This window comes from Nymphaea colorata, chromosome 12, assembly GCF_008831285.2.
Source record: "Nymphaea colorata isolate Beijing-Zhang1983 chromosome 12, ASM883128v2, whole genome shotgun sequence".
In the NCBI taxonomy this organism is placed as follows: Eukaryota; Viridiplantae; Streptophyta; class Magnoliopsida; order Nymphaeales; family Nymphaeaceae; genus Nymphaea; species Nymphaea colorata.
In genome coordinates, this window is record NC_045149.1 from 8,486,465 (window position 1) to 8,501,867 (window position 15,403).

A 15,403-nucleotide genomic window follows, 5' to 3' on the forward strand; every position below is an offset into this window, starting at 1 on the left:
TGCATTTATCAACACAATAATCAACTATGAAATAAGGGCCCAAGAGTGTGGTACACCCATGATGATGGTGAGTGTATCGAGGCGGGTGAAACAACAGTATTTGTTCTAAGACTATCAATGCTCCACCAGTGTTTCTGAATAGACTGGCTTGGGATTCCGCATGCTTGAGAAACCACAATGGCAAAACATATGTTCATCCTTCTATGAAGTTGGTATCTTCAATGGTGAAGCGGGTGAGTCCTCGATAGAGAAAAGCTAAGGCTGTCATTGTTATTGACAAGTGTTGGGTCCCACCATCTGGGAGGTCACTTCTGTCTATGAAAAGGGTCACTGCTACTGTGTAAACCATCATACAATGTTTAATTCTTCCTGTGGCTTTTCGAGGTAATGTGGAAGGCTCAACATAGGCTCCAAATTCTTCATACAAGTTTTTCAAGTTGATACTTTGACTCTCATGGTTTTCTACTAGAGGCTAAGTTTTTCGTTAAGTAAATGGGTTATAAGGTCATTTGCATTCACCTTGGTCGGGTTCATGAGGAATTGTTTCTCCAATGGATCCTTTGAGTCACAAGTTGGGGTGAGGAGGTCTAGTATTTCATTAAATTCATCTAATAACACTGTCATTTCTCCCCATGAAAACCAAAAAGAAGAGGTCCTTGGGTTATATCGCTCAGCAATTACATGCACCAGATTTCTATCCATTGATTGCATTCTTCTGGCTGCCACTGTCTCTATCTCACATTCTTCAAAGTAGAAAAGAAACATCCGAGAGAAGGTGGGATGCCAAGACCGATACAATTCGGGAGCCAAAGGTTTAAACTCAAGAGAGATATAAGTAGACTATTCCGGCCCTTCCCCGAAAAGGATGTGATCATAAGGGAATGTGACACCACCTTGGAAAGAATACATCTTGAATAATGACTCTGAAGGTTGAGTTTAGATTAGTGAAAAAGATTGACTAGGTTGACAAAGACAATATAGAGTATAGGTATATAATGAGGGTGTAAAGCATCAATTTTTTTTTAATAAGGTTTTATGCACATCCACATGTCATTTGAAATAATTTTGGATGAAATGGATATAGGGACCTAATTGAAATAATTTTGTGTCACGATAATCCAATGTCAAGTTATGCTTATATACTTTAGCCGAATGGCTTAATACTAGCATAGATTCTTTCATAGGCAATTAAGGGTATGGTTCATCAACTTCTTCTTGATCACTCGTCAATATACTACAAATTACCACTCATGATACTAACGAGGGGGCTTTCCCACCCAGGGTGTGGTCCAGTTGTAAGGCTTAGTCTTGTGCCACTGTGTAAGACCAAGCTCGGCAACATGATGACAGGGATAAGTATGGATGAGGAAATATGAGAAATCATGCAAAATCAGTTGTCTTTAGTGCAATATTACCTATGATGATGATTAAAATAAATAAAAAAGCAAACATTGTCTTCAAACAACTCTTAAATTGAGGATGGTTGTATTTGATCTTAGATCTAGGTGAACATGATTGATCCTCCTCAATTAGTCTTATATGGAAGAAAGTAAATACAATCACCAAGAAATGTAATCAAATGCCGATGGGGTCAAGGCCAAAGTGGGGGACATGCTTTATCATCAGCAATGTATGAAATAATAAAGTTAGTAGAAATGCATCAATTATAATCATAGCCAAACAATGATGGGTCTCATCACGGTCGCCATCTGTTCACATCTCCAAAATTTTGGTTTTTGGTCTTAGAGTGCTCTAGAAAAATGAATTTTGTTTTGAAAAAGAAAGAAAGGGACTCGCCCGTTGGTATGAAACTCGACCGTTCCCGACGCCTTTACCGGGGGTAATCAATCCAAGGGCTATGTATATTATTGATGCATTTCATTTTGGCTTAAACATCTTTTTCATTATGTGTAGAAAAATATTGAAAGTTTTGATGTTTCAAACTTTTGAAGAGGTTCTTGAAGAATCATTTGAGAATGTGAAACATTTTGGGGAAAACTAAGATTGAAAAATCTTTATAAATATCATTTGGAAAACTTGAGAAATTATTTTGAAATCACTTTAGTGTTCTCTTAAGATTTTAAGTAGGTTTGAGATTTTGCTCTAATTCAGTTACTACCTAACTAGAGCTCCATCACATTTTGCTTAATTTTTTTTTGAGAGGTGCTTGTGATCATAAGTGGTATATTAGGTAAATGTGGATGCATGAATGCATTGATCCTATATAATTCATTCCTACCACAACATTCATCTAAAAGGCATCCCTACCATAATATACATCTAAGATTTTTGTAATAAATGTTTTTGATAAAAAAAGAAAAGTTTTTGAAAATGGAATGAAGTTGTAGACCATCAAGCTTGTATCTAATATTAGGTCATTACTTGAGTTTTGGGCTTGATGAAGTCAATAAATAAAAGATCATGAGAAAATGTTTAAAGGAATGGAAGAGATGCAATATTCTTATACAAAGAAAGAGAGAGGTAGAAAAAGACTTTAAATATCACAAAATGGAAGATTTTGAAATAGGAGGAGATACATATTCTCTATATATATGTATACATATTTGTATAAGCATTTGAAAATGAAGTCTTTAACTTAAATAGAGAGGGAAAGAAAAAGAAAATATATATATAAGAAATCTGTAGGAGAAGACATTTATCTCGAAGAGACAAACAAAATGTTCTAGAGAGTGAAAATAAAACACATGTATGCATGCGTTCATATGTATATGAAAATTTGTAAAATAAAATGTAGAAATGTAGAGAGAGAGACGAATGAAGGAATCAACATGCGCACATATATGTACATAACATGTATATACATACGTGTCTTCATGAGATTAGAAATGAAGAAACGACTTAAAACAACTGACTTCAAGTTTGATGTAGGCTGGAGGGGAGCTTGAAGTCATGCGAGAGCCTAAGATAAGTCTCCAAAGCTACATAATATTTAAGCAATATTTAGGGAAAGAAAGAGACCATGATTCAACTATGCAACGAAATATCATCTCATCTTCTCATGGTCCCAGTGCGCTCAACTATAGCCTCTTGACTCTAGAATAGAGATTGAGAGATATCTCATATGGCCATGGGAAAATGAGGAAGAGAAAAAATATGAGAAGCAAAACAAGATTATATTCAAGAAATGAGATAACACGCTTCAAACATAAAATGAGATATCATTTCATCTTTTTATGCTCCCGGTGCACTTAATAATACCCTCTTGACTCTAAAATAAAGATTTTAGGGCTATCTTATATGGTCATGGGGAGATGAAGAAGTGAGAAAATGAAGAAACCAAAACAATGCTACATTCAGTAAAAGAAATAACATGATCCAACCATGAAATGAAAGATCATCTTGTCTTCTCATGCTCCCGGTGCACTCAAGCATAGCTCATTGACTCTAAAATAGAGATTTGAAGGTTATCTAATGGTCATGGGGAGATGAAAAAGAGAAAAAAAAACAAGGAAAAGAATGGAGTGAGATGTTTATTACATATCTCTTATAAGAACAATTTTGGGGAGAAATGATCACTCTTTGCTTGAAATGATATTGGACTCACATTGAATGAATCTCCAAGATGATGAAGATGAGCCTTTTAAGAGATCTTTTGTGCTCCCTTGAAGAGTTGTAACTTGATGAAGCTTGCTCTAAGTTGGGGAGGAAGAAGAAGATTGGAAAGAATAAGAGGGAAAATGGAGGAAGAGAGCGTGGAAGAACTCTAAGTCTTCAAATGCACGAGAGTTTCTCTAAGGGCTAGCTCATGCCCAAGAGAGAGGATAGTGGGTAGTTTTTATAGAGTTTTGGAGCCAAAACTCAAAATTTAAATTTTTTTAAATTTCACAATATTTTTTATCCAAATTTCAAATAATGTTGAATTATTTTCAATTCTTTTTAAAAGAAATAGGTTTTGACTGAATATGATTGGTCATTAGGCCTGCAAATCACTTTTTGATATGTACATAGGGCTAATGTCCACCTAAAATGTTCAAAAATGCCCCAAACAGATGAATGTTTGAAGAAAAAAGGGGCCTGCGCACAAGGTAGGCCCCTGAAGGCATTTCAAAAGCACCTCTAGCGCATGGAACATGCTGAGAGCAACCGTAGCACGCGTCGCTATGGGCACGCCTGTGACACGCACTGTGACAACGCGCTATATCACACTTGCACCCACCATCATGCGTTGCGTCGCGTGCTCGGACGCACCTCGCGGTCGCACGTTGCGACGTGCGATCACACGATTTTTTTTTAAATTAAATTTTAATGATATAAAACGGTTTCTTTTTGTTACAAATGGGTGGTCGACTTAATTTCAAATCCGATTTAGGTTTGAATGGTTGTTGATTCGTTCGAGCATGCAGTTGGGTTTAAAACACGTTTTGGAATGAAAAACAAGTTCCTAAAACATAGGGAAGGTCTGTGCACGCGTGATGCCCAAATTTTGTCGTTTCAAACTCTATTCGAATTTTGGGTTTGAAATGCTTGATGTGGATCTCAACTTGGGTTTTAGATCTAACTTGGATCCCAAAAATTGGGTCTTGTATTTTGATAAAAGAGTGTATCATTTCGGAAAAATTTGGGGTGATTACAGTGAGAAAAAGAAAATCTTTCGCGTTGACTTAAGAGTTTTTGGGACGAGATACTCGTTATCTTTTTTATTGTTGTGTTTGGATTTATATTGATATGATCTGAAATTTCTAGATTTGAACTGGTGAAATCCATATTACATAAAGTTTAGATTCAGATTTCAATTGACTTGTTTGGATATGTGAAAAAAATTCACATCATGTTTACATTGGTTTGTTTGCCTTTGATTTGATCATATGTGATATTTGTTGTCCTTCTAGATTCAAATCATTTCTAGAGTGCTATTGAACAAGGCTTTATTTACTCCATTGTTGAGACTAAACTTGTTTAAATGTATGCTCTAGAGGTGTAATGTAACTCTCTTGAACTGAAATCCATATGAGTTTGAATGCATTTATTTGGAGACTTGCTTTATTTGCTCTTAAGGGTGATGGATTAGTATGGATAATGACCTGCATCATCTCAAGGTAAAGAAATTTTATTGTTTCGCCTTGAATTCGGCTATTGTTTGGATCCAAACATATTTGTTGAAATCATGTTATATAAAACTTCAAATTGATCATTTGTGTTTTTAAATTCATATCAAGTTGTGTTTAGGATTTTTTTTTTGTGTTTGGATCAATGCTAATATAATATGAATCTTTATATTCATATAACATTTGGGGTTGGATCTATCCACCATACGTACAACATTGATTCAGATTTGAATACATTTATTTCGATATATAGTTAAACATCCACATCTTCTTTGTATTATATTCAAACATGCTAAGTTATTTGGTTACTTGTAAATCCAATTATGCTAGTATGCTAATAAGCAAGTTTTTGTTTGAGAATCAATTTGATTTCAATATTTATCATGAGGTGTAAGATAACGCTTATGAATATAATGACATCCACACTGACTAGATCCATATTGATATCTTTGGAGATCTATAACACATGTTAAGCGCATATCTAGAAATTGAATAACATATTTCAAATTGCATATGTATTGGATGCCCAAATAAAAGTAGGATATATGATGTTTTTTATGCATGAGATAGAGGTGTTCAATTAATAATGTCAGTGACAATGATCCAATGGGAGATCAGATCGATCTACCCAATGATCTGGTTTATTAAAAAAAAAACAGTTTCGTAATGAACCGACTGAGGAACAGTTTGGTAATGAACCAAGTGAGTATGATTCATTTGAGGATCAGTCTATGATTCATCTAAGGATCAGTCTGGTAATGAACCGACTACATAGTGAGTTCATTGACCATCTTGTAGATCGATTTATGAATCAATTAGAGAAATAACCAACTAAGTCCAAATCTCCTACTCTTCAGACATGGATAATAGTCACACAAGTCGAGAGCTCCTTAGTTATATTTGAATTGTTGTTACATGCATTTGTTGGTGGAGCTACGCATTCGATGAAATAAATGATAAATCTGACATGTCAGTAAGCGATAGTTTCGTTCTTGATAACCTAGAGATTTGCTTTCATATATGGTAAGTTAAATATTTGTTACAAGGTTATATTGATAAAGACAATACATGATAAAAATTCTTGTACAGTTTATAATAGTCATCGAGATAATTGTATTATTTTATTATACATAACGTCACAATAATGGTTGCGTATATGGTCAATGAGTTAGATGACTATGAACATTTGAAAAGTGGGAGCATGTTTGAATATCTTTGTCATATGATTATGTATTGCATGTGTTTAGAATGAATGTTTTGAAACTATTTGGAACTCCTATTGTTAAAGGAGTTAAGCAATTGTGGAAAACAAAATAAGGAAAATATACCCTTTGCTTTCAATGTATATTAGTTTGTGTATTGGACTTGATACAAGCTTTCTAATTTGACTTGTCATTATACATTAAGAAAGTCTAGGTTGGCCTTGTTTTAAGACGGTTAGTTGTTTTCAGATATACGAATGAAACAAAAGATATAATCATACGATTGTTGGCATTTTTAACAAAAAGGATTTCATAATGATTTTTTTGCCAATCATGTAGCCCATATAGGGTTAAGATACTTTTGAAAGGTTGCGATGGAAAATCATTGAATGAAAAACCTCGCTATAAACCTGAACGAAATTCAAGTTACGTGGACAAGCCAATTATGGAAAACCACGTAACTAAAGATTAAGGAAACCCACAAACAGTGAAAGCAATCTGACAGCCTCATGGCCAAGTGGAAGATGTTGGATAGTGGCCTTGAATCTTATCTTTATATCTTGTAACTGCAAGAGGACCCACTTGTAGTTATGAGATTAAATAAGAAAACTGACTAAATCTCTCTAGTCGTAACCGTTGCTGGGTATGGGAAACCCTAGGAGGCGGTCTATAAAAATTAACTAATCATATACTTAGTGTGTATTTGGAGAGATAACCTAGCCGGTGCCTCCTAAAAGCAAACCCGTGAATAACCTATCTAAGGTTCTGTTTTTTTTTTTTCTTCCTCTTCTTCCCTTCACTTGGTGGTGCTGCTGCCTCTTCACGCACAAAGTTGACACTGCTGGTGCACAGACTCTGAGCCTATCAAAGACACAGTTCCGCTGCAAAGAACCCAACAATAAGAAAGCAGTTAAGTACTATGAAAACAATTAAAAATTGGTTACCAATGATTGGAAAAACTTTGTTGGCCTTTGGAACAGGTTACCCACTCTACTACCGATCACATGACTGTGTTTGGGGGGTTCCTCTTGGGCTCCATATGAGTCCAAACTAGACTGAATCACACAATGATCTGTAAGATTCAACTCAATACACCACCCTCCTTCCCCAAGCATAAAAGTGTATTGAAATTTTGTTTTTAACCCATTGAGAAAATGGGAAATTCAAAAAACAAAAACATGCCCGTCACAAACAAATAGATGCTTTCGATATCTTTAGATTCTTGAAATCTAAACTTTTTTACATCTTTAAGTTACTTAACCATGCTTACTGCTTGAATCTCCCACTTTGTGCCTCCTTTAACTGCACCCAATCATATAATAGATTTTCAAATTCCACTTGGTATGATCCTTCAAAAATCACTTTTATTCCACTTTGCATAGATCGGAAACCCCATGAACCTACTTGAGTTTCAAATTAACTTGTTAAATTCCATATGCATGAATATATTTATGCAATAAAAACTTTTTTTTGGCGAAAGAAAGTTCGGGAATTCCACTTCCATTTATTAACGAATGAATAAAATAAAAACAGTAGAAATGTTAAGTTATAGTATAAGAGGACAACCAGTTCGATGAAGGGTTAAGGAATAGCAAATTGAATCAAGTGACGACAGTTCAAAAACGATAAAACATAACTAAACTATTGACTGTATATATGGAATGCGACAAACATTTGGTTCATTGTAAAGATGACAGCCAACACTTTTTGACTTGAACTTTGCTTTTAGTTTCCACTTAATTTTTTATGGAAAAAGTCATTGGAATCCTCTTGTCAAACTTGAATTTGATCCAGGGATCTCGAACTGCAACTACTCCATTGCATGTAATTTAAGGATGACACTGGAAATGCTCTTTATTTCACTTATGCATACTGCATAGCAGTTATCAGGGGCAAACACCAATTTTCTGAAGCCTACCTGTCATCGCCAAATACGTAGTCCATTTAGCACTAGGTATTGCTGGAAACTTTCATAGGGATTAAAATTAATCATCAACGACAACCTTGAGGATGTAAATCTGTTATAGAGATCAGCTCTGCTCAACTCCACCAATCTCTTATTGTCTCATACGAGGCAATCTTCCTCTTCACGAAGGTGGAAATGCTCAATCGGAAATTAAACTGCAAACAATTGTGTTCTTGAATTGAACCAGAATTTGGTTCACAATGTAACTTGCCACTCTGTCAAAGGCCTGCAGAGATGAGAAATTGCATTGTTCCCCATCCCTAACTTTCACAGCAAAATTTAGGGCATGGTTTCTTCATTTTGTTCCTCCCATTGAACCAAGTGATGCACACTACACTGAAGAAGAAGAATTATACCGGTGATTAGCAATATGCTGTAGTTCCTGCAATACACCGCAATGAGTGCAGTGACAAAATATGTCGATGATGGATTTCACTGGAAATAACTTGAACGAAAAATTTGGGCGCCAACACCTATACAGACGACGAACTACCACCTGTATAGAGTTTTTACCTAAATCCAACCAGCCGGAAATGCTATACCGGTGACAAATCACTAAACCAGTGAAATAATCATCGTAGAAGTTCATTATTTCGCCCGTAGATGGCGTAGGATGCCGCGAAACCCCCTGCGGATTTTATTCTCCAACTGTGTTTTCTTTCCTTCCCTACGAAGAGCTTCTCTGTATTTTATCAAAGGTTTCTGGCGCTCTTCGTCTGAGACTTCTGGGGATAATCGGCAACAAATTCTGGCATGCTTCATCAACTATTCTTCTGGTGATCGTGCATCGGTCTTCCACTATATACGGACCACAAATATATGCTCCTCCTGTAAGTGATCATTTCCTCCGTTGTCTGTTGCTTCGCAGGAAGCTGGAGAGTGTGACGGCCCTTCACATTTACCATTATGGTTAACGGAAAGGGATGGCCATCGGGAGAGTTTTTCCTTCCCAGTTCAAACAGGAGTTAGCACCATCGGTTTTCAACTATCTACATCTAATGTGTGTGTGTATATATATATATATACATATATATCAACAAAATATGTTGAGTTCTAATGTTATAAGTTTAAAGTGATATTTACGTATTTCTTAGAACTTAAGACTGAGTTTGATTGCCAGGGTAAAACTTGAGGAGCAGGTGAAATATGTATGGAGGGGAACTTTCACTCGATCAGTGGTTGGTGCATCAAACACCAATAATTTTCACCCGGCAAAATGGTACAATGAGGTGAAAGTTCACCCACAAAAAAATCTGACCTCAGGAGGTCGGATTTTTTCCACGTACTTTCTTGAGAGCCATTAGGGCTCTCTCATTCTCCTCCTTTTCTCTCCGCTTTTCCCTCCATTGAAGAGCCGATCTTTGGTTCTCTCTCGCTCTTTCCTTCTCTCGCTCTTTCCTCTGCTCTCTCGCTCCCTCCTTCCTCTCCTCTTTCCCCAATGTCGCACCCTCCTTCCTCTGTCGCTGCTCCCTCGCTCCCTCCTTCCTCTCCTCTTTCCCCAACGTCGCTCCCTCCTTCCTCTCCTCTTTCCCCAATGTCGCTCCCTCATTCCTCTCTCGCTCCCTCCTTCCTCTCCTCTTTCCCCAACGTTGCTCCCTCCTTCCTCTCTCACTGCTGTCTTGCTCCTTCCTTCCTCTCTCGCTGCTGTCTTGCTCCCTCATTTCCCAACGTCGCCCGCTTGCAGCCCCAGGTGAGCCCTATGCGTCTCTCTGTCCCTCTCTCACACACACGTTCTGTCAATAACCCATCTCTCTCTCTTCACATGCAGGACTTAGGCACCATCTTCAACAGCAAATTTTGGTTCATCCCTCTTGGCTGTTGCTTTACTCGGGTATGCCTCTCACGATTCCCCTTTTTTTCACTTCTATCATGCTCTGTTTGGTGGGTACCATGGCTTGATGCTCCTCTGTTCTCTCTCTCTTTTTCCCTTCGCTGAAGTCTACTATCATTGCCTCGTTGTTATTTGCTTCTATGGATGTATGAGATTATGTATAACTGGTTCTGTGTCTGCCTCTTAATTTGATGGCGTTTACTGACGGGGGGTGGGGTTTGGATGTATGAGATGATGTATAACTGGTTCTGTATCATCGTTGTTCAGGGCCAACAAAGACACGGTCAAACTTAATACCTTCAAACTGAGATAGAGACTTGGTAGGTAGGACTGCATCTCTTGGCAGAATCTGGTTGGATTTAGCTCAGCTTGATCATTAGACAAGATATGCATATGCTGCCATGACACATAGATCCGTAGTAAATACTGACCGAGCGGCCAAACTTTCTCTCTTGTTCAATATCAAAATGGAGGGACTGATAGAGGCCTGCTAATATACATTTATTCTTATTAAATCGAGAAATCAACTGATTTAAGGTTCCTCCAATACCGTCCAATTCTGTGCTCTTTTGAAGAATTTAATCTTATTGACCAAACTAGATCAAACATCAGAAGAAACATCTAGAGCAATTTGCAGAACAAAACTAGTTCTAAAATATTCAAAAAGCAGAGTCTACGTTGACAATGCATTCCCATGTTAGGTAACAAAAAAGAAATGATCCCTTGTGCAGGTGAGAACAGTGTCCTTGCAGATGGGAAATTACTAGTAACCTCTCCAAAACCCAAGGAATAGGTACAATTAAGACTGCAGGGGGGCAAAATCAGAGAGCCCTATACCGCTATACATTATCGAGGAAAATCATTTTACCAAACCCAGATAATGCGACTACTGCTTATGATAACAAGAAGCAGCGATTGTGCATCAGATCCCCGATGTGTTCATGCAAGCTCAGTCACGTGCAATCTGAAGGTTTTTTTCCTTTTTCTTCTTCTCTACTTTTATTGCAGATTTTCTCTTCCTCAAGCTTTTAGTTTAGGCTTTTCAGTTTTAGAAATTAGAACTGCAGATTTAATTGCTGGTGTTTAGGTCATAAGATTTTGCATCCTCCATGATAATTGCAATGCAGTGACTTAGATTATAAACTTGTTCTTGTTATGCTATTCAAACTGGATGGGACAACACGCTCTGGTTAATGTTTTTTAACTTTCATACATGTTTCAGTGTGCTACGATTCTATTTTGTAGTTAATCATTATCAATTGAACTCGTGGATGTGATAGACTACTTTTGTAATTATTTGTGGATGGAATGAAATCAGGTTGCTTGTTATCAAATATCTTAGATTGTTCTTTAACCGGATTGGAATGCTTTCGCTTTCATGTTATATTCGAAGAGGTGTTATACCCACTTGAAATTGGATTGTTGTTTAATCAATTATTTGTTTACATCATCCTTCATTTTCTAACCACGTGAAATTGGAGGAGAACCAATAAAACAACAATTTCTAACAGTCAGGAAAAAAGTCTCTCCTATTTTTTACTCTGTGCACCAAACACAATTAAATTTACCCTGCAAAAAACTACCATGTGCATCAAATACAGTTAATTTTACACTGCAAAAAACTTCTCCGTAATCAAACAGGGCCTCAAATCGGAAGATGGTAAAATTTCATCCTATATGTTTTTCCAGAAAAATTTACCATGGTAAATTTACCACGTTATATTCTTCCCTGCAATCAAACAGGGCCTAACAGTAGATTAAAAAGGATTATGCATTAAGACATGAAATTCTGGAAAAAAGGTCTATTGAATAAATTGCCAAACAAACGGGTCGATCTGTTTCTATGCCAACTTTTATACATAACAAACACACCGGTTTTATAAGAAAATTGGTGAATCCGTTTTTCTCTCTTTCACGTTCGCAAGCAAAGAATTGTATACAAATCGTCTACACAAAATTGTTTCTAACAGTAGTACCGTAAATTAATGTTTGGTTTGCTTTGATTGTTGATATGGCATATTTGATATATAGAGATGTCAACAGATCAGATTTGAAGTAGTTACACTTTTAACCATATTTGTTTTTTTTTGGGTATTTGTATGTCATGATTCAATTTGGATTGAATTACAAAAAAAGAAATTGAAAATCATACTGAATTCGAATATTAATTCCGATTTCACTGTCCAAATCCTATTCTTACTTTCATGTCTAAATCTGAATATGAATTTTGAACCAAACATTGCCGATTTCCAAAAATGTAAGAGATTTCGAAATTATGATATTTATTTAAAACTAAATTCAATTTGAATCTGTATACAATCAGAATCTGTACCCAATCTGATGTCAATCTAATCCAGATTGGATATATTGACATGACTTGGTTTGTATCTAGCACATCGGCTTGTATCACGTTATTTTTTAAATTATATTTAAGTGTTAAAATTGATTTAAATCAATTTTTGAATAAATAATTCTAAAAAATATGATCTATTGGCTAGGATCTGATACCGATGAGAATAACAGTTGTTCTTCTCTTACTTGGACTATCAACTTTTGTAAGAGCCAGTATCATATATACTCGGAATATCTATAGTTCGGAACATTTTGTCTACTGCAACATAACAACTAAATATGACCATAGCTGATGTTTATGGCAAATTTAATATTTTATTTCTAAAAAACCTTCGCCTGACTATGCCAATATGACCCCTATGTTATAGCTGATAAATTATGCCATTTATTTATTTTATGCAATGTTACCATAAATGATATGTTTTACAGGATTATTTTTTTTTAACAAACAAGATAAGTATAGTTACCATCAATTATATCTTGGTCTTCAAAAGACGTGAACATCACCGGAAATTTCACAAATATTTTATATAAAAAATTTATCTATATTGTGAAAAGAACATAAATTACTTCTCATTAAATCCTCATGAACACATTTACAATAATATTGGATTTGTGAAAATTTATATTCTTTAGATCTCAATTGTCATACATTGATAGTTTTATTTTAGTTGTCATGACGTAATTTCTATTTCTTTTTCTCTCTCATATTGTCATGAGTTGTTTTGAGAATCGTTAGGAAGCAAGACATCCATCAACTACAATGTCATGCATCCACCATTTGCAGTTGGAATGAATAACACCCAAAAAATAAAATTAACAACTCGATTTTCAACATGCTAACTATGTTATGTTTGTCTGGGCATTCTTTTCCTACGGGATTTTAAGCACAATCAACACAAATGCAAAGCTTTGTTGGAGATATTGTTCTACCATGCATTTTGCTATTTTTGATCTGATAATATAATAATTTTAAGTTTTGTTGTATAAGATTCCCTTTACGAACAAAATGTTGTTTAATAAAAATGAAAAAAACAAAGACGATGGCAAACAGTTGGCCTTGTCACCAGATCTGATATAACCTAAGGCCTTTCGTTGACAAGACGTATCATCTGTCACAATAATGGCAGCGACATTAGGAATTTATTGATCCAGAAACGTGTTGTTCACAGAAATATAGACGGAACGTCCTTTTCCTCGAGATCCAGTTGTGTGCAAGCTTATGTGCTGCCAACTGCCAACAAGTATGTATTGTTACTAAATGAGGGAATTTTTGAATTGTTTAAACAAGTAATAGACATTTTAAACTTTTTCTTAACGTTTTCACAATCTCTTTTTATAATTTTAAAACGTTTCTTTTTTCTAATTTTAATGAAAGTATTTTGGTCATTGCACAATACACACAGGGATGTAGTTATAACCAACTTTGTCTTCCCTCTATCTATTGCCCTTGACAAGTGTCATGGGGAAAGAGAATGTCATGGAGAAAGAGAGTTAACAAGAATAGAATGTACAATGCACAGCTTGACATGTGTCCCCACACTGACAGGGGAACATGTAATGCATATGAGTTTCTACAAGGTGGGTAGGCTTGTGCATATAGTTAGCTTAGTGCCATTGGGCTAGTTAACTTTTATTGATATTAAAAAATGCCATATCATTTAAGGAGGCTGTTTCTTTATCAGTCTTCTGACAATTATTTCTTCCTTGATTTATCAATAGAATGAATTATTCCCGAGGGGATCGTGGATGTGGTCGGGGATGGTAAACAGTATCCATTTTTGTTTTGATCTCCAAGAACATTAACTTTCTATATTGCAAAAAAGAGACGAATATGCAAGTTGAAACATAAAAGAGTCACCCTAAAAGTACTGAAAGTAAACTTGATACCATGAAGGATGCGGGAAAAGGAAAAAAAGAATAAGCTTTAATTGTTAGACGGTAAGATGAAATATTCATTCTGCTCATCTAACGTTAATTGAGTTGAGAATAGAGTCCATACTTCCGAGGCTGATGTGACTTTGACTTTCCCTTAATCACTTAAAGAAAAATTTTATCTTTTATTATTAGTTGATGATAATTCAGTGGGTTTAATTTGTATATGGCAAATACGTAAAAATTATCTTGGCAATCAAACACGCCAACAACAAGTGACCAACCTTTAGTATTACAAGCCATGCACATTAATATTCCAGTGCAATTCTTCTTCTTCTTTTGTGTGATATAATAGATACATAACCGCACAAACTAACTTGTGAGTGAATGTCTATAATGCCACTTCCAATTTTAATATCGTCATTTCCAATTCTTCTTCTTTCTCAGATCCTTTTCACTGACAAAAAGGCCATGAAAGCCGTAAGGCACTCTCTGTGGAAGCTTAACGGATGCCACAATGTCGAGAGTGGGGGACTTGGCATCCATCACCACAAACATCGACTCCCCGCTTCCTTCATCATGTGTATAAAGTTAACACATAGCCGTCGTCTTCGTCGCCGTCTTCCTCTTTCCCCCACAAAAAATGGCTCCCCAGCGAAGCATCTTTCTCCAGAACTCCTGCACACCACCAAATTTTGTTACTTTTACACAATGCCAGATCTATCTAGTCAACGTGTAAAAGCTTCTAACAAAATTATTCTATCTTTTGATCCACCAATTTCGTTGTAGGGGCCATATACAGTATTAAATTAATAATTGCAGTCGGTATGATATTTTATAAGATGGCACCGGCGCCCATTAAATCGATTAAACATGGTTATTTAAAGATTTATCTTGTGGGACTATTTTGTGTCCTATGTAGAACATCTATTTAAAAAGTTGAGGGCAGGATTGGTGAAGGACATATCTAAATTAGTAGTGTTATTAATATTGCTATTTAGTTTATTCACATCCAAAAAATAACATCTTAAGGTGACAATTTCACATTCTAAAAGAAGAAATCAAACTGGATGAACTCGATTTTTCAATGTATTTTTTTTATAATTACCTT

The 15,403-nt window shown here is 35.7% G+C and overlaps 1 protein-coding gene across 2 annotated transcripts; it reads left to right on the forward strand.

Annotated features, from left to right (window-relative positions):
• The first annotated feature begins 9,543 nt into the window (after window positions 1-9,543).
• LOC116266178 (uncharacterized) lies at window positions 9,544-15,164 on the forward strand. 2 transcript variants are annotated; one of them, XR_004175291.2, is made up of 3 exons: window positions 9,544-9,924; window positions 10,003-10,065; window positions 10,797-11,279. XR_004175291.2 is itself a non-coding variant. In XM_050080871.1 (3 exons), the coding sequence occupies exons 1-3, from the start codon at window positions 9,673-9,675 to the stop codon at window positions 15,079-15,081; spliced, it is 657 nt and encodes a 218-aa protein (XP_049936828.1). In that variant the 5' UTR covers window positions 9,544-9,672; the 3' UTR covers window positions 15,082-15,164. The 2 variants fall into 2 exon arrangements, 1 of the variants encoding a protein (XP_049936828.1); XM_050080871.1 differs by lacking the exon at window positions 10,797-11,279 and adding an exon at window positions 14,740-15,164.
• The last annotated feature ends 239 nt before the right edge of the window (window positions 15,165-15,403 follow it).

What these genes read in the sequence shown, in the direction of transcription:
- LOC116266178 (XM_050080871.1), top strand. Translation starts at nt 9,673, where the DNA reads ATGTCGCACCCTCCTTCCTCTGTCGCTGCTCCCTCGCTCCCTCCTTCC. An exon ending in TCGCCCGCTTGCAGCCCCAG is followed by an intron (nt 9,925 to 10,002) that starts GTGAGCCCTATG and finishes CTTCACATGCAG; the next exon opens with GACTTAGGCACCATCTTCAA. An exon ending in TTGGCTGTTGCTTTACTCGG is followed by an intron (nt 10,066 to 14,739) that starts GTATGCCTCTCA and finishes CTTCTTTCTCAG; the next exon opens with ATCCTTTTCACTGACAAAAA.